The sequence below is a fragment of the Micrasema longulum genome, unplaced genomic scaffold (assembly GCF_059751315.1).
Source record: "Micrasema longulum isolate JH-2025_06_02 unplaced genomic scaffold, ASM5975131v1 h1tg000611l, whole genome shotgun sequence".
In the NCBI taxonomy this organism is placed as follows: Eukaryota; Metazoa; Arthropoda; class Insecta; order Trichoptera; family Brachycentridae; genus Micrasema; species Micrasema longulum.
Window position 1 is genome coordinate 483,817 of NW_028277807.1, and position 22,805 is coordinate 506,621.

Consider the following 22,805-nt stretch of genomic DNA (forward strand, 5'->3'; position numbering starts at 1 on the left):
AGATACCTACGCTGACTTTAAGCTCAAAACACAGAGCAGACGTCATTCAATTATAATATTCATTAGAACCGGGTTTTAGTTGTTTTACATTAACAGCCAAATGTTTTTTCCAGAAGCCTCGTCCTTATTTTTCTTATTTTCACTGATATGATGCGCCATCGTAGTAAAACGTTATCTTAATATTTAATTATCAGGTAGGTACCTACATGAAAAATATACATTCTACAGTATTATAATATGCCACTGTTATAAATATTTCACCAAAATCCTAATTGATTAGACAACTTTATCATAGAATTCAACACAAGACTTTTTATTTATTATAATTCGTAATATTGCTTATGCGGACTGCAGAGGGGTTTTATTCAAATCTGCCCTAGATCTCTGCTTATTATGTTGATATTATGCCCGAACGAATCTACATAACCTTGCGCTGAAAGGTCAACCTCCAGTATTCTCGATGTATAAAAAAATGACAGGATTGTTATTGTTTTACCCCTTCGTATATATATTATGTATATTGTCGTGTTATATTTTTTTATGGACAAACTTCTGTCGATTTCTTACCAATTATAACGTATTTGTTCTCCCGTCTATTAAACAAATATATGTAATTTACACCGAAAGTTGTAAGAATCATAAAATGCTCGACCTATTAACAATCATATGTTTAAATTACATGTCACAGAGTTAATGTAATAGAATGCGTGACCGCAGGTAGGGTTTGTAATAATTATTTTGAGTCACGTATCGGATACGATATAATATTATATACTTAGCAATGTATAATGTAAATACTGTCGAATACTGTCGTATAATGTAGAAATGGACCGAGTCCGACTCTTGTCATTGGATTTATTCTGTACGAAGAAACTTCATTTTATTGTCGTTTTACCTTTACATTTTATTACCTACGTTTGATAAAACTGAGATTACTTATCAGCCATTAGATCAAAGATCGAATTCCGACTGGGTCAACATTAATTTCAACGCCTGAAGCTTAGAATTCGTCGCTTTCCCGAATAAAATAAATAAGGGTTCATTGTATAAATAATATTGTTTACAGTATAATATTATTTTTACCCAATTATTTCGTAAACTTGTCTTTTAGAGTGCTCGTTAAAACTGCGAGAGACGCGCCTTGTAACGGGAATGAAATTTGATAATCTTAGTTGGGACACGGGTTCCTGAGCTTTAAAAAATGGAGATTCATAATAGAGACCTAAAGTGAAAAATAATGACGTCTACACTTAACGCCGCGCCATATACACTAACGGAAATATACCTACGCCAAGCATAAAAATCTAACGTGTGTTTTTCAATGTTACTTATTTATTGAGAGTCCTACCTTTCTCTTTGATCAGCGATGAAATTGGTGTATACTTTATACCCTTTTGGTCGTTAGAGTATTTCATGAATCACGCGAGTGTTATTATTGATTCAGCCTCGGTGGCCGCGCACATACTCTCTCACACAGGTATAATTAAATACGAATCATGAAAATTGACCTTTACGGTTTATAATATTTATAGCATGCATACAGATTTCTATTCCCGACCCGTGTTGCAACCGATGCGGTGAAACGTCCGCAGTTAAATTCGGGAGTAACCCCTGGCCACTCAGATGACGTGGAGTCAGAATACGGTAGCAGAGGAAACAATAAGCCCGTAATCAACCGACCACTGATACGCTTAACCCTCCCGCGTATTCATTCCGTTTATTTGTTCGGAGCGGAGTTGGTGCGTTAATTGGTTAGCTTTTGCGCTTTCATTTACCTCTGCCTTATATTCACTGCGAATATTATTTTCACTTACGTACATTTTCGTATGATTGCTGTCTATCCAAATATGTTATACGTCATTTTCAGTATACATCTTGTATTAGTATCGTATTGCATTGTATTATTATATTTGTACCTACCATTATAATTTCGCGAGTCCGAGGCACTAGCCACAGGACCACAACCCGATTTTTTTTTAATTTACTTGAATGATTTTTTTCTGAAAAGGGTGAAATTAAATTAGGCATTTTTCTCACGTTTTTATTTGTAATTTTGAAATAGGGCACACATAAACATATTTTTATGTATGCTTTAATAATAACAATTAGTAGAACAAGGTGGAAGGAATATGTTGAGGAGGTGTACGAAGCGTACACAGGAAATATAGCCAGTGCACCACCTTCTCGAGAAAACATAAACGCAGATGACAAGGTTCTGATAACACTACGATAGAGTTTATAATAATTATTATTATTATAGAATACTGATTGAGATAGTAAGAAAAATGACTTACCATAAAGTGTGGAATATGCAATGTGGCTTTATGAATGGAAGAAGGTGTATGGATCAAATATTTGCTCTGCGAAATATGAAATGTGACACCGAAAGCTTTTCTGGGCATTTGTCAATCTGCAAAAAGCATTTTATTGAGTTGACAGAGAAAAATTGTGGAATGTTTTATCGGAGTATGAGTGAATGGTAAGCTGACACGGGATATTGCGTCACTGTATAAGGACAGCAAACGCGTGAGGATAAATGGTTCATTTACATCGTGGATTGACATTTCTAAAGAAGTCAAACAGGGATGTGTAATGTCACCATGGTTGTTCGATGTATACATCGATAAATTTATGAAAGAACTGGAATATTTAAGAACGGGAGCAAAAATTAGTGATATAACTGTTATTTTTTTGTAGGCTGATGATGCCGTCCTTCTTGCTAGCAGCAAAGAAGACCTGCAATTCTTGGTAACAAAAGTCTTCGATGTATGCAAGAAAAGCGATTTGCCAATGCATGTTTGAACATGTAGATCATCTCCAACAAATACTTGAAGATGGACATGTCAAGAGTTGAAATAATCGGCGTGCGTGCATGAGAATATGTATGAATGTAGAGGAAGCGAGGTCTGTATGCGCTAGTGATATGGCGCTCTATCCGCTCTGCTTACCCCTACGGGAAAAAGACGTGATGGTTTGTTTGTCCTACATTTTCTCATCTTACCAAAACTTTATGCATCGATTTTTCCCTTTCTGTATATAAATATTTTAGAAGAAAACCATTCAGGATTGCGTCAATGATTTATTAGATTTTTCTCATTTACATTTAGATCACCGTTCCTTCGTAAAAAATGTAATTTTCGCATGAAAATTAATGTGCTTAGTCGTATCCGTTTGGATTATTTCAATATTCATTATGGCCGTGATAACTTTACGACATTCGTACAAGTTTATGCCTCTTCGAATTTTATTGCACACTTTATCATTTAATTCTACACTGGCACTGTAACCCCCTTTACGGCTCTACCAACTTTCCATGCCGTTTTCCTCAATCGATTGGATTTTTGGCCTAAGGCGCTATTTTTATAATTAAAATCAAACCTCAATTGTTTTAAAGGTGACAAAAATTTCATCCGTTTTTTATTGACAGCGAAAATTTTATGTAAATATTGATTTTTAAAATAGAAATTCAGTTACTTTAACTATGGTTAATGAAATAATCATATTTGTATTATTGGTGAATACAGCGCAGAGAAAATGCGCACCCGGGCTTGAGAAAAATCCCTTTTTTTGTCACCGGCAATCTAACCCGGATCCTTCCATGTGTGAGTCAAGCGTCTCAACCACTACACACTACGGAGGCCGCCAAGTATTTAATTATTATACAAAAATATTATTATGTTATACAATAATATGGCGTAATCTAGTTTACGTTTACCTATGTATATTTCAATAAATAATGAAATAATCATTATTTATAAAAAAAAATAGCATATATATACTATTTTTTTTTCCCCCTGCATGGGACTTTAGGGTGCTAAGTTTGGACTCGGGATACACATTGCACATAAAAAAAACATGAAATTATTATAAGTTAGATCATTCATACAATATCGTAATGATATGAAAATTCAATTTTAATTAGTTTGTAAAACTAACACGTTGGGTTTTAAACAAGCAGGAAAAAATGTTAACCCACGCATTAACAAGTATTTGATGTAAAAATTGTATTTCGTAAAGCAAAAATGGTCTCAATCTATTTTGATGGCTTATATCTAATATTAAACCACGGAGCGTCGAACTTCGTCAGTTTTCAGACCGTTGCGGATTCGTCTCATATACCTACTTATGCTTAGCATCCACCTCTCTTAACTGGAAAATGAAATCAACCTCGGCTGCTCTGCACTGCTCAGGTGTCGACACTTCAACCCACCCCTTTTTCCCTACACCCTCCTCCATCCCCCCTTACGCTGCCGCTACTCCGACTGACTATGATAAAATATACAGAGGGTGGGGTTAATTAAGACTGATGACCGAGTGCTCTTGCGAAACTTGCATCGGGGATGTAAATGCATCCATATTTACAGATGGGAATACACTCAGACCACCTTGTTCAATGTTTTTGTTCAAACTGAAGTTTTTCTACTTAAAAATAACACAGGTTGACTGGCGGTTTTTAACTACACGTATATTTTAATGATGGTCGTTTTACTTCAGTATTTTTTGTGCTTAGGTTTTATGTTTTAAATAAAATCCCTATACTGTAGTATAAGTGTTTTTAAAAAATATTTTGTTAAAAATATAATTCTCTATTAATTTTATATAAGCACTAACTTTGTGGTTATTCATTATAATAAAATAACTTTGTTTGTAACCACTCATTTTATTTTATTTTTTTTCCACCGACCGGTTTTACAGCTTAAAAAGCTTCTTTCTCAAGGTATATTTTACTAATTAAAAAAAAAGGTGAATAGAAAAAGTTGTTTTATTCGTTTTAATTTAATTCTGCTTTATATTTCCGGTGGTTTTGCCTATTCGAGCTAATAATATATCGGTACAACGTATAACGACCATAACTTAATAATGTAGAAAGATTGAAGTTAATTGTCAATACAGTAAGCATTGACACACGTGTTACTTCCATATAAAATTAAGTGGTAATTACTAAGTTATGTTTCTTTACCTAGTCCATTAGAACAGTGTTCGATTTAAGCATTTCGCCTTTATTAACTATTGAACTACTTCGGGTTTATATGTTTTAGAATATTATCATTTTAAAAGTATTATCGTTCCCCACATTGATTATTACTCCAGTATTTCCAATGAAGGAGATCTAAAGAGACTACAAATAATACAAAACAAAGCGATGAGGATAATATTAAGATGTGGGAGACGAACAAATGTTAAGAAAATGATTCAACTTCTAGATATCATGACAATTGATCAAAGAATCAAATTCAATGTTGCCAATAAAATAAACAAAATTATTAAAGGAATAGTTCCGAGATATTTTCAAAATAAACTAAAAAATAATAAGTTCTTTCATAACTATGCAACAAGAGGATCTAAAAATATAAGACTGGAAAAGAAATCAAAAGCAATGTCCCAGAACTGCCTTATGTACAAGGGAATAAAACTATTTGATGAAATGCCAGAAAGCATAAAAAATTAAATTAATGTAAATATATTTAAAATTAAATGTAAAAAGTATATATGTGAAAAATATTAGGTAGTATATAGTGTAAATAGTGAATATAATTAATGAAAATGTACATATGAAACAGTTAATATTATAAATTAGGATATTAAGTGTATAATAGTGATAAATAATGTTAGAATAAGTATAGATGTAAATATTATGTTGTAAATATATATTAGACTATGTTACATAGAACTAAATAAATATAGGCGTACCTATGATATCCTAAAGAGGCCTAGAAGGCCCAAATTCAGTGGTGAATTACAGCACAGAACACCTTGACTTGAGTTAAATCGTTTTTATGTTCTCACCGGGAATCGAATCCGAAACCTTCCGTGCATGATTTGCGTCTTATTGTCGTCTTGATAGGCGTCTTAGCCATTACACCACGGTGGCCGCAAATCATTGAAGGAAATAGAGGTAAGGGATAGGCCAAGAAATAGTTATTTTCTGAATGTTGGCTAAATAATATGATATGTGCCCTTTCTTGGGAAAAGTTGGTAAAACTTTGCTGTTCAGATAGTATTAAAAAAAAACTTAACTACTAACAGATTTATGTTTTAAGCTATCGTTCGTCATCCTTAGTTTATTCATAAACAAACGATATTCAAATATAAAAAAATGGCCCTTCGTGCACTACACATACACATGTTCTGCATAAGAAAAAAATTACATGAACTACCTCGACTGCTTGGGACAAGTTATAGCCACTAACATTATGTGTATTCTTAAATTATGTTTGAAAACTGCAGATCGCTACGCGACTTTTGCCCGAAACAGTCGGTATCTGCTTGAAGCAGTACATGTTGTATAGCTGGGACTAAAATTTTAGCAGTTTTTAGTTACATCAATAAAATAGATTTATAAATGCGTTTTTTGGTCTATATCATTTTCCATTGCAATTATAATTTCAATTTGAATTGATTTATTTCAGACGTTTATAAATATTACAAAAATATATTTAAGGCATACTCGTACATAACACGAAAAAAAAATTGCTATACAATTTAAATGTGATAAAACAGAAAAATAAAAATACCCAATAATTAGAGTAAAAGGAAGCTATCCTCTCTTAACTTTCTTTCAGTAACACGAAATATGTCGATATCCGAAGAGATTGAAAGACATTGTTCTTTCTACTGGCATTGCCATTGGCAGGCTGGTTCTGCAAGCAGGAAAAATAAAACAGCTTAAGCTGCCTGTGTCTAAGGTAGTTATTAGGAACATAAAGAAAAATACTCTCCATTTCACCCAAGTTGATCGTAATAAGTCTTTCGCCTTACTGGGGTGTTAAATTTGTCCGTTCTGCAAACGGACTACTCAAATTTCCATCCGAACGTAAATACTATTCGCGTTGCAATCTTCTTACGCGGGCCGCTCTATGTACATAGACTCATTAATCCTCACATATGTTTATACAATTACTTCGCACTCAAATAAACTTATTGAATATACAGAAGAAAGTAAACATAACAACTGTTTAGTTTCCCGATTTGCCGCCTTCCACAGTGCAGTTATAAGCGGCAGAAGGTCTTTAATTCGATTCCCAATCGGTCGACATTTTATTTGACTGAGGCAAAGAGGGAAATCCAAATCAATTTTTTTTGGGTTTTATAGACTATGCAAATGTATGTATATATTTTTTATGGAGAATATTATAGAATTTCGTACGTATAAAAGTATCGGGAAAATTATAATATGTCATCACTGTACCCAATGTATACATTTTAAATCGGATTACAAGTCACAAGCTCAGGTTGCGATGTGTGACTCGCGACTCGAATGAATACTTGGCTTCAGGTGATAGAATTAAGCTAGTTGCACAAAAAAGGTTAAATAAGTGTTGCGTTTTTCTCAAAATGGACATTACAAGTTATTTTTTTATTGAGAAAAACAACAAAAGTTTAAAAATATAATAGTAGAACATGTTACATACTAAGGAAAACATTGAAAATAAACAAGGAAAGAAAAGAAGAGCACTGCGAGACGGTCGATGATGGGAAAATTAAGTGGAGGAGAGGAAGAGTAATATTGAAAAAATAATATCGGCTTGATCAGGCTCGATTAACCGTACGATTTATTACAGTTGTGGTCCTGTGGCTAGTGTAGCTGTCTCACGGACCCAAGGCGAAGGTCCTAAGTTCGAACCCCACTCTACCACATGATTTCCAATCTAATAGTGAGTTATTTACAACTCATTGAAAATGGCCCCAAAATTAAAATGTTTGGGTAAATCATAAGAACGCAAATATTTTTTTTTCTTAAATAATAAAAACAATATTAGGCCACTAAGTTACTAAAACTATATGTAACTTTATTAAATTCTAAATTAGCATAGGTATGTACTCATGTAATATTTTGGCCCCTTTTATTAGCTCTACGCGCAATCCGTCCACTTAACAAAAAACATAGTTCCAATCTGTGAACAGGTATTAAGTTCCTCTATTAGTTTCTCTTCTAACACAACAGTAGATCATTTAATGCATCCTTTTGCTTCTGCTGACAAATACCCTCCTCTTAAAATAACCCCCACGATAGAACAGACAAGCAGTATGCTGAGGAATACTCAGGATGATGCTCCTAAATACAATTTCCATAAATGTGACTTTGTCAGTTGTTCTACCGTTTTATCGATGATAGGACTGGTCTTCCTTAACCGACCTTGATGTAAATGACAGACTTAAGTGCTTCTACAACAGATTGTGGGAAATTATTGACATTCATACACCGAAAAAATGGCGTTAATCCAAATCAAAATCGCGGAAAAATATAATCATAACACTAAGATAATTATATTTAAAAAAAAAAAGCAATTAGTTAATTTCTCTAAAATTTTATTTTACGCGCGGAAACATTGATTGACACAACAGAGTAGATAAGTTAAGTGTCTTTTAATAAGAGTAATTGAATTAATAAACTTTGAACTTAAAAAATAAAACAAATTTTATTTTACACAAAACGGATATTTTTATGTCATGTTAAATAATTTTTGATGTTTTAAAGATAATGTCGGTCAAATATCCACCACGGCGTTGTTTAATCCGAGAGGTCCAATTTTCATCAGTTCTCTCATTAGATGAGCAAAGTAGCGTAAACAATTTGGCTACCCTGGCAACACTAACAAAATGTCCATTTTGTTTTCTTTGACAATCTGACGGATGGAAAAATAATTCAATTTTTAATTAATTCATTTGCCACTTACACATGCATTTGCTATTTACACATGAAATTTGATCGCATCCTGTTTCTTCAAGATCTTAGCAGTATTTCTACACTTTAAAACGACACATGGCATAGTTGAATTCAAATCGGGAGTTGCGTACTGAGTGATGTTTACAATGAAACTAATCGGTCAAAACGTAAAATTACTTCTTTTAAGAGTAGCTTTGTGGCCTTCCTACTTATTTTTCATTGCATTGTATACTGTATAAGAAATTTAAAAACAAGACAAATGTTATTGTATCTATTTATTTATTTTATTTACAAAATATTATGTTATCTATTTTATGTAATTCTATATTAAGGATATACCATATATGCATTTGATATTCGTGTCGACGAATAGCTTCGAATTGTATGTTTTCTAGTAAGTATCTTTGTTGAATGACCTTATAAAATAATATTTCAAAAATTGATCATCCGGCCAGCGCAGCGCTCAGCGCCAAAAGACTGGAAAATAACTTCATGCTGTGGTAATGCGTAGGAGCCACATTATTGGCGATTCCATTTCACCTCATTGGTTTATATGGGATTTAAAAGCTTCGCTAAATATTTGTCGCCCGCGCCCACAAATAGGCATGATATTTTGTTACACAAAATATTGATTCCTTTTGCCAATATTGCGACGTGTTGACACTGTCGATAAGATACGCTGAAATAGTTTGAGTCACACGTTCACTTAGCCAGACTCATTTATTTTTATAGCTATTCTTATTACACCTTTATACTCGAGAAAGGTAAAGCTTTATCGCATACTTGTCAAATATTTAAAAACGGTTCACTTAAAACGAATTTAATGATAAAAATATGTAATACAGAACGTACTGTTGTTCTCTCGGTAAAAAGGAAAAAAAAATATTTAAAACGAAATTAATCAATCACGATTGAAGTCGTGACATTTGTTTATAAAGAAAGTGTTAAAAATTGTGAAGGATAGTTTGATACACAATTATTTTTAGCAAGGTTTAATTTTGTGTTAAAATAAGGAATATGGAATCGTAGAGCAATAAAACAGATAACCTTTAAGTGCAGCTACATACTTTATAATACAATAGTATTGTATAGCCATGCAAAACTGTTTGAAAATGTGAATACAAATAAAAAACTTACCATTAAATAAATGTTCTATGTAAATAAATTCTACTTTCATAAATTTAAAGAGTAGTTAAAATTTTATCATACAATTCACTTTCGTTCGTAGTGATTTTCCGTGTTTATTATACGTTGGTTTTAGATCGTTCTACAATTGTTACGTTAGTTTGGTGTCATATATGATCAAAAAAAGTCTAGTAATAAAATATATTATGTACTCTCAAATTATGACTATATCAATTGACTTTTTTTTAAGATTAACAAATTGCAACAGGGATGAAGAACATTTTAGAGAAGGGATATGGAAGTCTAGGCATTTACAGGTCTTATAACCTGTGATTGGCTGTTTTAAGTGGTCACTTTAAACAGTGTGTAACATTCACCATTTTGCCTATGTTTGATCATTCACATTTCTCCAATTCTTCCACCTGTTGATTTTAGTGAAGTTAATGAACTGAAACCTTTATTGTTGGGAAAAGATTCATCTGGTCGAATTATTTCACACACAAGGCAACGCATGAAAACAATTTTCCAATTTTGAAACTTTTTCTTGGACCAGTCGGTTTTATTACAATATTTTGAGTTTGTAGACAAAAGAATGGATTTTACCCCCTAGGGTGTCATTAAAATTAACAAATTACAACGGGGATGAAGAACATCTTAGAGAAAGGAATATAGATATCTAGACATTTACAGGGCTTATGACCTGTCATTTTACCCCCTAGGGTGTCATTAAAATTAACAAATTACAACGGGGATGAAGAACATCTTAGAGAAAGGAATATAGATATCTAGACATTTACAGGGCTTATGACCTGTCATTGGCTGGTTTAAGTCGCCACTTTACACATTGTGGAACATTCACCATTTTGCCTATCTTTGAACATCCATATTTCTTCAATTCTTCCACTTGTTAATTTTAGTAAAGTTAAAGTTGAACCTTTATTGTTGATAAAAGATTAATCTGATCGAATTATTTCGTGTGTTTATTTTATCACATATTAATACCAAACTAACGTAAAATCATAGAACGATATAAATCCAACGTAAAATAAACACGGAAAATCACTATGAATGGAAGTGATTTGCATGATATATTTTTAATTATTTTATTTTGTCGATGAATTTTTCAGCGCGATGGCGATGTGTATACAATATCCATGGTTGAGTTTGGTTTGTCCTTGTACATACGCTCTTCAAAGGTAATATTTTAGCAAGGCGTGGAACACGAATCTTCGCGTGTTTCATTTGTCAAGTAGCACCGCTATCGAAAATTCTTACAAAGCTTCATCAGTTTTTGATGTATTTGATAGATTTCTTTAATTTCCGTTATTCGTATTATGTCTTTGTTAATACGCCGTATCAGATTGTTTGTATGAGTTATGAATTGTTATTGTAAAGTATTTTTTGTACTATCTATTTTTTGTTGAGAGCCCAGCTTAGTGACCTTTTACCTGTTCCGCACGAAGATATTAAAAAATACATAAATTTTAATAACCACATCAGCTCAGTGGGTAGGGGACTAATAAATTATATTTTTATACCACCCCGGACACAAAAATAACAGTATACTTTTAAAGTACCTTTTATTAATTAATAAAAAAATGTTTTGCCGGCGAAAATATCAAAATTCAAACTACGTAATATCTAATTGAGAACAGTAGGTAGACAACATTTTGAGTTATGTGATTCGGTACCTCATCTGCATCTCTACCTCGTTGTTGTGCTCAGGAGTCTTGAGTATTTCAACGATTCACCAAGATGCTGGCGGTCGTAACTACCAAAAGAGCCCCCCTTGCCAGACAGATTTGTGTTGTGAAAAATCAGACGAAAGGAGGTCAAAAAGTGGCCCATGCCTGAGTGGGTAGGTTGAGGCAACCCCGGGGGTTACAAGGCAGTTGCCCGCAAACCTTAGGCCTCGGGAGCGTAAGGCTTATTACCTTACCTCCTCATAATCCATTTATCACGAAACCCCCGCAAAATGCCTCGGATACCGCCATCCCTCATACCCGACCCGGCAATGTTAAAATGATAAAGAATTCAAAAGAAGTACTTCTATCCAACAACTCTTCCCTGCACATCGGCTCATATACCATGCAATGCAGGTCCTCGGAAAAGGTATCCACGCAACTCGTACCACGGATGAAGATGAATTAGATATTGTTGGTATGAGCGAGGCGCGATGAAAAGAATTTGGGAAGATACTGTTGGATAAACATACTTATATACACTCCGGTCAATAGCAATATTACCACCGAGGTGTGGCGATTCTACTTTCACAGAGGGCAGCTAAATGCCTTGTCAAATGGGAACCCATCTCCGAGCGCCTTTCTACGCGACACCTTCAGAACCGCTGACAGTCCAATCACTATCATTCAGTACTGTGCGCCGAACCTGCAGATGCCCTAAAAAAGGATGCCTTCTATGACTCTTTTCACGCGATCATTGCATCTCTACCGGGAAGAGGCCGCATTATAGTTATGGGCGATTTGAATTCAAGCGTCGAACTAGACCCATCACTTGCCCCATTGGTAAGTCAATGACAATGGTAGAAGGCTGATAGAGTTTGTCACCATATGCGATCTTGTCATTGATGGAGCCCTCTTTCTCCATAAATCCGTCCATAAATATACTTGAACTTCTCCCGATAGGAGAACAAAAGCACAACTAGATCATGTTCTTCGCACTAACCGAAAAAAACTTCTAAATGTCAGGACCAATAGAGAGGCCGACATTTATCGTGACCACGAGTTAGTCGTTTCTAAGATCTGGCTGCAGTTCAAACGTCTTCCAAAACCTCCTCGACAAAAAACAGATGACGTGGAGAAACTAAAGTCAATTGACATGCGACAGAGGTTCGAGGACCTGGTCAGTCAATGCATTCAGCTGATTGACGACCAACCCCTCACTACAGTCTTTTTTAAAGCGGAATCGGAAAATCTCAAACCAGCACTTGTTTCTTCCACGAACGATGTCCTCGGCCCAAAACAGGGGAAAATACTAAAAACAAGGCGCCAAACTCAAAGCACTGAGAGATAGTGAAGATAACCTGGCTGCATCAGGCATTCCACGGGCAGTCAACATTCTTGACGGTTCTCCGACACTGGCTAAAATAAAAATGGTCGTGTCAAACTTGGAAAATGGAACGGTACCAGATGTACATGTACACTGGCATTGTTGGCCCTTTACACCGTTTAACGACCAAGGTGTGAAAACATGAAAGGTGCCTGTGAAACGGGGAAAACGGGGAGATCACAATATTGCATGAAAAGGGTGATCCATTAAACTGTAAAAACTATCGTGACAACACGCTACTTAGTATACCGAGGAAAGCACTGGCGTATTTGTTTAAAATACCTGGGAGTATTTATTATGGAAAATAGCAGCTTTAAAAAAGAACTGGGATAGCGGCTAGGCACAGGTCCTGGCATCCGACAAAAATGTCTGGAGGATCTTTGTGGCCGCCATAATCTCTAATTAGAGAGCGGACATGGAATGATGATGATGATATGTGATAAGACGCCTTGATATTTTTTATATGAATTATTTTTAATAAATAATTTTATAATAAAATTTATATAATATCCTCCTACATACATATATTATAAATTGTTTTGTCAATACGTTGTACATTTTATGGGTATAAAAATCAATCTGAGAATTGTCACAAATAATTTATAAACGGTAGTTTATCATGTAATATGTAATATTGCTGTACGCGTAACCGCCAAATATCCACATTACTGATAGTATTTATGAAATTTCTCAATAGTTCAGTTTAAATCCGTTGTACGTTTTCTACAGTAGGTCAAATGCAAATATATGCATGTTTCACCCTTTAGTTTCTTTCATAACAGTTAGATAACGATAGTAACTTAATTTTTTCTTCTCAGGTGCCGTCATAATGGGCATTGGATCCCTCGTGTTCATGGTTCCGCACTTCATTGCTGAACCCAACGGAGGAATATCCAACTCTAACTCCTCTCAGGACAATATCTGCCGTGGCGTGTCCATCAGGGAGCAGGACATGGGACTCGGCAGACTAAGCTCCGGACTGAGTTCCCCTCCTCTAGCCCCTCACAACAACCTGCGCGGAGATAATTGCATCCAGGTAATTATAGAAGAATTCAAACTTAGTAGAAAATAAACCACATATATGCTAAGGTATTCTTTGTTCCTATCCTTTGCCACTAGGTTGGAGTATTCTGAAGATGATTAGTATATGCAAATATTAAATCAAGTTTTAGCGCTAGTCTATCGACTGCTGTAATATTGCGACTGCTCCAAATTACTTGGCCATCGATGCTGTTACCAAAATGTATAAATCGCTAGTGTTGTGACCTGTGCTCACAGATACTACTAAAAAGCTTTTTTTTTCAACAGAGTTCCCCCAGTACCTTTGGCCCAGTGCTTGTGTTTGTGGTTGCCCAGGTATTGTTGGGCTGCGGAGGGAGTCCACTCTTCACTCTTGGCACTACTTACATAGACGACCATGTCCGACCCGAAAGTGCCAGCATGTATATTGGTGAGTACAACTCAATCATCTTTTTGTGAATTTACAATATTTTTTCGACGACAATTTGGGTTCAAAGATGCATTTTCAACCTTGATCTTTTTCATAATCGTTCTTATGTTTCCTAAAATCAAATAAAACATTCTCAGAAACCCTCACATTTGGGGCATCGTCTTTCCAAGTTGTAAAGCGTGTTTACAAAGCTGCCGCATAGAGAAGTTTGCGAAGTTTATGAGAAGTAAAATCTTTCCAAGTTATTTAATACCGTAATAAATCTTAGGATGTATAAAAGTCTTCATTGCTAGGCTAATAGCGCAACATCCAGACGGCGAAATGACTCGAGAAACGTTACGGAAGAAATGTGTCAAATTACGCTTCGAATCGAGTGAGATTACGACATCGTAAAAAATATGTTTGTGGAACAAATATCCCCCAAGTAGGTGCTAGATACGTAACGTATTACTAACCTGAACCTTGAATTCTCCAGAAGCACATTCATTTGTAGTGGCCATTATTACGCGTAAATACGCAATGTAAAATGTCACGTTAAATATTCACGGTTTTTCAGTGTTTGATAGATTAAAATATCGTTTCCTTTCAGCTTATGAAAGTAGTCCATTGGATATGTATTTTGATTTATATGATGCCACCATACTTGTTAACGTTTTCTTGACTTTTTATCCAACTTTTCGATAACAAGTAAAATTCCCTAATTCATCACTGCCCGTAAATATTTCCATAGGTTGTAAAGAGAAGTGAGAGGTTCATAAATAATATAACCAAAATCTTTTGTGTGAATACTGTAAGTGGGTGGCCTATCAGTGTATTTTACTTTGTGTTATGACAGCTCCTGTCCGCTTCCGAGCATTACGTATTTGATTTGCGATCAACCTTCGTGCTATTTTTCATCTAAGACATAAAACATACATTCGATTCTTGCTTTGCGGTGTTCTTGTATCTTATCGTTAGCGGTATTTTTTCAGCGGTCGATAATTGTTGTTCCGTGACGCAATCACAGAGTCCATTAAAAACGCTCTCTGCTTTAAAGTTAAGGGCAGTGAGACGTAAATAAATTTATGAAAACGAACGCCGATGTCAATATTACTGGACGCAGGCATCTGAAGAAATTATGGGTGGATGTTGGCTGTTTAGATTCGAGTAGAGGATTACAGAGACCGCGCGAGCTTAAAATTGTGCACGCAGCCGGAAATATTAGTTTTACAAAACGATTAACGAAATTTCATGGACCTGCTTGCATAATTCTATTTTTGCTAAAAATGTAATTTAACACCTTATGTAACAATGACGATTACAAAATAATAGTCTGGTCATTTAATGCACATGATAAGATGGTAAATTTGCGCGTAGAAAATACCTAGCCATGGTTGCCAGTTACAGTTAAATCTAATTTTTATTCATGTTGCGTTAAGATATAAAATCACACTGTTAAGCTTATTTCGTAACTGGGTAGTTTCTTAGGTAAATGTCTTTTGTTGATTTAAATAATATGTCTTCTTAAATAAATCAAGTTTCGCGAATTCTCAAATTGCTCAATTTACTTGTAGAAATATAACAGCTGTTATTTATTTTACGTTTATTTTCCCTGTTGATGATTTTTACTTCAGCTTTATTTATGCGGCCCGGGTATGGGTACATCGTTTGGATATCGGAGTGGCTAGACTAGCACTTCTTAGTGGACAGAGGGTTCCTCTGCTGGCACTGACAAGGGCATATCGGACTGTGGCGTCTGAGACTCTTCCTGTGCTTGCAGGAGTTCTCCCAATAGATTTTGAGACAAGAGAGGCAGTAGTAAAACGCTCTGTGAGGAGAGGAGAGAATATGGAATACTTTGGTGTTGAGTTGCGCCCTTCCGAGACAAGATTTAGCGTACTATGTGATATTATGCGAGGCGTAACTCTCAATCAATGGCAGAATAGATGGGACATGGTATGTACGGGGAGATGGACGTGGTCTTTTTTACCTTCTATCAGACACAGGATGTGTAGTAAGTTCTTGGTGTTTGACTATCATACTGCACAAATGGTTTCGGGATATGGGGAGTTTAGAGACAAGCTTCATAAACTTGGACTTGCCCCTGTCTCGAGCTGTGCTTGCGGAGATAACCATCAATCGGCCGAACACATCCTGTGGCACTGTGTGCTAATAGATGATGCCAGAGATGAGATGCTGAATGGTCTGACAGGGGTCATGCGACCAGCGTGGAATGTGGATCTGATGGCTAACAGTACGAATTTTGCACTCTTCCGTCAGTTTGTCCGGACTTGGGTATCGCGTTGGGAGCTCCTCAGATGCGCGGACGCCTAGGTGGGTAAAATATAGTGGGACAGACAACTGTTCCTGTGGGATGCTCATTCAGTTGGGACTGTGCTTCCTTCCGAGCGGAACGCACACGTTCTTTTGTTTTGTCCTCCCCTTACGGGGGTGGTATTCGGATCCTCCGCCTCTGACCACCCAAGGAGTCCTTCTTTATCCAAAGTCGTTCTCTTATTTGTAAATATCCGTGTTTTTACTTATGTTTTTGTGTAAGTTATGTTTGTTATTTAGAAATTGTTTTTGTATATTTGGATACGTTTATTTATGTAAATTGTTTATGAACATATTTTTTTAAATAAAAAAACAGAGGCATTGAAGGGATCCTGAGGGGGGGACACGTGTTAGCCTCTGTCTATACGTCCTCTTCCCCCCTCCTTAATCTGTATTGTATTCCTTAGGAATATTTATTATAACTTTCCTCTATGCGCAGCTGGCAGAGAGTCCCCCAGGACTCTATAACAGCTGCGGGTGGATGGTGGGCTTAAGGATCTCCCCTCAATATAGCTTTATTTATTAGTATAGTCTACAGAAAGAAAAAAAAATTGCGTTCTTGTGATTTTTCCCAAATATTTAAATTTTGGGGCCATTTTCTTTAAGTCATAAATAACCGTGTTGGAAAGTGGGAAACAAGTTGTCATAGAGCGGGGCTCGTACCTTGAACTTCCTGATATAAGGTCCGCGACACTACCCACGGGACTTTTATTACATTACAAGCGCCACATTATCTTTTTAATTGGGTCAGATTCTCCGATTTCTGCACATAACGGTTCCCTCGAGTGCGAGTGACACGAGCGAAAGTAATTTGGCCAGAAATGTGTTCCAAAGTTTGAGTAGTGTTTTAGCAAAGGTGGGGTTAGCTCGCGTGAGGCGGCAACCGCAGTCGGCCCGCTACAACACTGCAATAGCGAGTATAGCGACCCGACGACCCGACCGGAGCGCCGCGCCAGTTGTGCCGGTTTGCCCTACTTTCGGGCCGTAATATTGCATTGTGTTTACGAGTTCAGCTTTGTGTCACGGCATCGCCTTCCGCGTCTCGTGCACTGCGCCTTGCTGAGCTTACCTCCTCCCACTTCTACTGTTGCTAGAACAAGAACTCTCCGCTACACAGTAACTGGCGACCGTATTGCTTTTATTAGGAACCTATTTTTCATGATATTTTATTGCCTCTTCTACCGCTGAAAGTACGATATATTTATCTTAATTATTATTTAAGTGCATTGTGGTATTGTATTGTAATATATTGAAGTAGTTCATTTTTATTAAAATATTTTTTTCGTACATTTTCAATAAACTTCGCCGTACAATTTAATGCTCCAATTTTTACCGCGCGCAAAAAAACATTGTTTGCATCCAATTTTCCATAGGTCTGAAGTTCCTCATTCGCAAGCGCATATTTCGATAAACCCAAACTAATTATTTGAAAGAATGAAGCATGTTGTGTACAGCAACAGAAACAACAAAACTGTTTCCACACAAAATAAAATAACAATTTAAATCAAAATTACCCATGTGCTGTTGGATCTATTGAAATAAATCAAATTAAAAAATATTCACTCATAAGTTATCTATTGTTTTAAAATATATTTATAACAATGATATTCATCCTTATTTTCTCGATCGACTGTTTGAAAAAAACAAAACATTTAAGTTTTAAGTTATTCTTTTCAATTATTTACAGTTATGTATTACAATCCGTGTATTTTAATGTTGGGGCCATTTTCCTTAAGTCATATATTACTTGTGTTAGAGAATTGAAATGTATTTTGTGGTAGAGCGGGATTCGAGCCTCGGACCTTTGATTTGTGAGCTCACAGGACCACAACCCAGATACTTATAACATTTCATACAAAAAATGACAGTAACCAAAACATAACATTATTTTTTCTATCACTTTCCGCGGCGTAGAACATAATTGACACTAGGCAATGGGCAGTTACTATAGGCAAGTGGTCTCACTTGCATTTAATTATCAATAAATTGATTTAATAACGTTTTACTGAGCCCGTAATCAGTACTAATAGTTTTAAATCAAAAATAATAGTTGAAGTTTTTAAAAGCACAGTTCTTCCATGTTATTTACCTTTTTCAGTACACCATCGTAAAAAAAATAAATTAAAAGAAAACTTCATTCAATATTCCAAGCGATTTAATTTGGGAGTAGGTGTTTGTAATTTCTAATCTTTTCCAACGACATCGCTTTTTGTTAGTAGTTCTGCATACACCGCTACAACAACGAACGAATCCCATTTAGTAAATATATAATGCTCGTCTCTTCTTGGTCCCTTTGATCTACCGTTGCTTTCTAGCACAATCTTCCACACTAGTTCGTTTGAAGTTTATACGGGAAGTAATGCTGAAGCTTGTTCCGCCAATCTTCCTGCCGCTTCTTGTGTAAGCTGGCCTATAACTTGCGATCGGCCATAACATTTGCTAATGAAAGTTAAATGTTCTATCGATTTACATACTGCTAACTAAGCTTAAAGCTGCGTTCTCTACTTGCACGTCGTGTACACTAAGTACCAATATACGCAATACCTACGTACTTAATTTTGTTTGCAACATCAATGTACCATCGCTTCATGCGAACTTAGTCTCGTGTTTTCTCCCTGGATTATGGCACTAAATCGATAATTGTTTTACACACTATAGATATCTACCATCGGTGTGTCCCTACCTTTTTTATAAATTGTCTTTTATAGGAGCTAGGACCACCCAAAAACCCTTAAAAGCGCCTAATTTTATCTGCCGTCGTCGGACGTACGGTAACAAATATGGTAACTATTTTTGTAAAAATCAAAATGTGTCGAAACAGAAAATTTATTTCTGATACTCTTTCTTTAAAAAAATCAAAATCGGTTCAGTGTTGGAGTGCGGCAAACAGTATTACGAAACTTAATTTTGTCGATTTTAGCTAGGCATAATCTGTCCTACGCACATAGGGGTATTTTGCCAATCTAGTCGGTCAAAACGATTTTTTTCCATTTTCTCACTCAAAATATATAACATAGTTGACTTAACCTTTAGGAAATATTGTGTATTATATATATTTAAGAAAAACTATAAGCTTTTAGTCAAAATGTTTATTTTCGTAAAATTACATTATAAAAATTGGGATTTGAATTTCTAATTTTTGTTTTCGTTTAAACTAAACTAGAACATAATTTATTAATCTAATATGATGATGACTAACAACAAGTACCATGGTTATTCATCATCCTGCTCATTCTCTTCGTTTCCTGAAACCTCTGAATCGGAGTCATCCTTGTCAGAGTGAGGCTGAGCTGGTATTGAATTCATGTGCAACTTTTATGAAAGGCATAGTCTTTTTTGTGGGGGAAGGTCTCAAACCAGTACTATGTGTGACTGAGCTTAGTGATAGTCTGTTTATTACTTTACGGTTGCATGTTTCCCTTGAAAAATTTCTGGCAAAATTATGCCTGTAGAGCCTGAAATGCTTATTGCGCGCTTCGGCGGCTTTTTCTGAGAGCAACCTAATATAACTGAGGTATAAGTTTTTAATGGCGATTTTATATTGCGATAAAGTTTGGCCTTCCACAAACATTGAAAGAGCTAACAATAATGGTAACTTTTTTTTATTGACTTTTTAAACCTTTACTTAGGTACGCTTTTTTAACTTCATTGCTCGCATTGGAGAAGTCATCGCTTGTTTCAGTATATTAGACGCAGTATGCATAAACACGTTAACGTCTACTACATAACGAACTCTGCCGTTTTTCTTCTCTTACTTCTTTCGCTCAAGTCTTCGAATGATTTAAGTGGTCAACCCGATCTTCGCTGCCCACCTCTCGGCATTTCAAATGTTTTCTGCAGCCATTTATCGTTGATTTCAAGAAATATTTATTTTATTTGCTTTCTTGGAAGTGGTGGACCTTTGTTTGAATTCAGATTTATATACGAAACATTTTGCTTCAAGTTCTTTATTTGGTCAAAAGAGTAGTCTTTGCAAGACAAAATATAAATTACGTAATATTTTAATTTTTTTTCGAAATTGGGTATGTTTCGCTTTTGCATTTTATTGTACAGTAATTTATAGGTCATTACTCTTACTCCTGACCCACCAGATGATCCTGAAACAGAAGAAGTACCATATTAACACATGTTACGTTTTTGTTCTAATATCTGTCGTTTTTTTCACTTTTATGTTTGTTGACCCATAAGTCAAGAAAGTGCGGCTTATCTAATAATAGTTATATTGTGCAAACTCTTATCTTTCAATCACAAAAAAAAACCGAGACGCACCCTGAAGTACAACTAAAACCTTTCATTACCCTAAAATGCGGTTCAAAATTGAAAAAAAAAAACAGTGAAGCCTGCTTTCAATATTCAAAACATTATAATTACATTACCAACAAAAACAATAACTACTTAAAAAATATGTATTCTTACCTGCTTGTTCAAGTTCCCAACTATATTTTTAAAAAGTAACATTAAAAATATTTATACATTGTTTTAACTGCAACGGTTACACTTAGGAAGCCAAGAAAAATACGTGCACTTCTCGCTACGGTTAAGTTCAGAATAAACCTACCGCATCGAGCGTAGCCGATAAAAGGCAGGGTGGGGGGGCTGCCAGCTCACAGTTTATTTAACTTCGTTAATAACATGACATTTTCTACTTGCTTTTAATTCTTTTAAATTCCCTGTAGCCCCTACTGGATGCAGTCAAAACTGGTTTGTGCGACGTGCAGTTGTCTTTTTCGCCCAGTATTCCTATTCAACAAAACGCTCTCTTCCGCATATCCTCTTGAGGCTATAGATTGATTTCGCAAAATGTATAAAGATTTATTTTTAAACTTGGCTAGTTGTACACAAATAGTGTCTTTTCGTCATGTAATTCGAAAAGTGTATCATATTGGGATTTTTTAGAATAAAAAACCCAATTTTATTTGATTATTTGATGGGTAATATGCAATTAGGCTCAACTTCTGAGGTGTGCGACCTGGGTATCGTTTTTGATCAAAAATTATCATTTATTAGGCACATAAATAATATTACTAGTAAATCTCTAAAAATGTTAGGCTTCATGTTACGTGTGACGAAGGAATTCAAAAACATAGGCACTTTGAAGTTGATGCATACTTCATTAGTGAGAAGCCAGTAAGAGTATAACTCTACAATATGGACTCCTTATAACAACTGTCACCAAAATTATCTTGAAAGAGTCCAAAAAGAATTCATGCGGTACATAAATTTTAAACTTAGAATCAGTCATGAATTTTTAAATTACAATTTTTTACTAAAAACATTAAATTTGTTAAAACTTAACGAAGAATAAAAATTATAGACCTTTTAAATTTATTCGAAATTGTCAATTCAATATGGGATTGCCCTGAACTATCTCTCATCAACTTCAGGGTGCCTGGAAGAATGACTAGACAGGTGCCACCATTTTGTAGCAACAATTCACGGACATTGTATACTTACAATGCCGTATTAAACAGACTTCATGAACTCGGCAATAGTTATTCCCACGTTTCTGATATTTTTAGTGTAGGGTATTGTTCCTATAGAACAAACCTTTTGAACTTTTTCAAAGATGGTGAATGGTAATTATATTTATTTATTCATGCATTTCATAATATATACAGTTTTTTGTTCACTTCGCCCAACTGTATGAAACAATACTTATGATTTTCTTGTTGTATTACTTTAGAATTGTTTTATTATTAAATTTTGTTTTTTACATTTATTCTTGAATTGTTTAAACTTTCTACTGAATATGCTATATAATTTTTAGGTTATTTTTTTAAATATAAATCTTGTATAATTTGTAGGTTTATTTTTTTTTATATTAATCTTAGGTATAAGGAAATTTATGTTTTTAAATAAAAAAATATATATATTAAGCTAAATATGTTAGTATTATAAATTTTTGAAAAAGGCAGATTTGCCGTTTATGTTAATAAAATTAATAAATAAATAAATAATGCTTGCTTGGAAAAAACTGTAAATAATATATACTATGGATTTTAAAATTGCTATCACTGGAAAAATACTATTTGAATTCCCTTATTTCGCCCGGGTCCTTGGGACCTCAAATTCCTCGGTCTCCACCAAGCCACACTCTTTGTCCATCATTGTAAGACATTCGAACTATGTGGCCTACCCATTTCCTCTTCAACCGACCACCTCCTTCCGCTACATCAAATA

At 35.0% G+C, this 22,805-nt stretch overlaps 1 protein-coding gene and 1 long non-coding RNA gene across 2 annotated transcripts in view; both read left to right on the plus strand.

Moving 5' to 3' along the window:
* Positions 1–22,805, plus strand: part of Oatp30B (Organic anion transporting polypeptide 30B) — a 119,421-nt gene that overhangs the window by 68,564 nt on the left and 28,052 nt on the right. Inside the window, exons 6-7 of the mRNA XM_088228867.1 lie at positions 13,681–13,898; positions 14,171–14,312. Coding sequence (XP_088084993.1) covers positions 13,681–13,898; positions 14,171–14,312 — 360 coding nt within the window. The remainder of the gene's footprint in view (positions 1–13,680; positions 13,899–14,170; positions 14,313–22,805) is intronic.
* Positions 3,864–6,712, plus strand: LOC148280143 (uncharacterized). The gene is made up of 2 exons (XR_015822688.1): positions 3,864–5,057; positions 5,686–6,712. It is a non-coding gene; the product is annotated as an uncharacterized LOC148280143 (long non-coding RNA).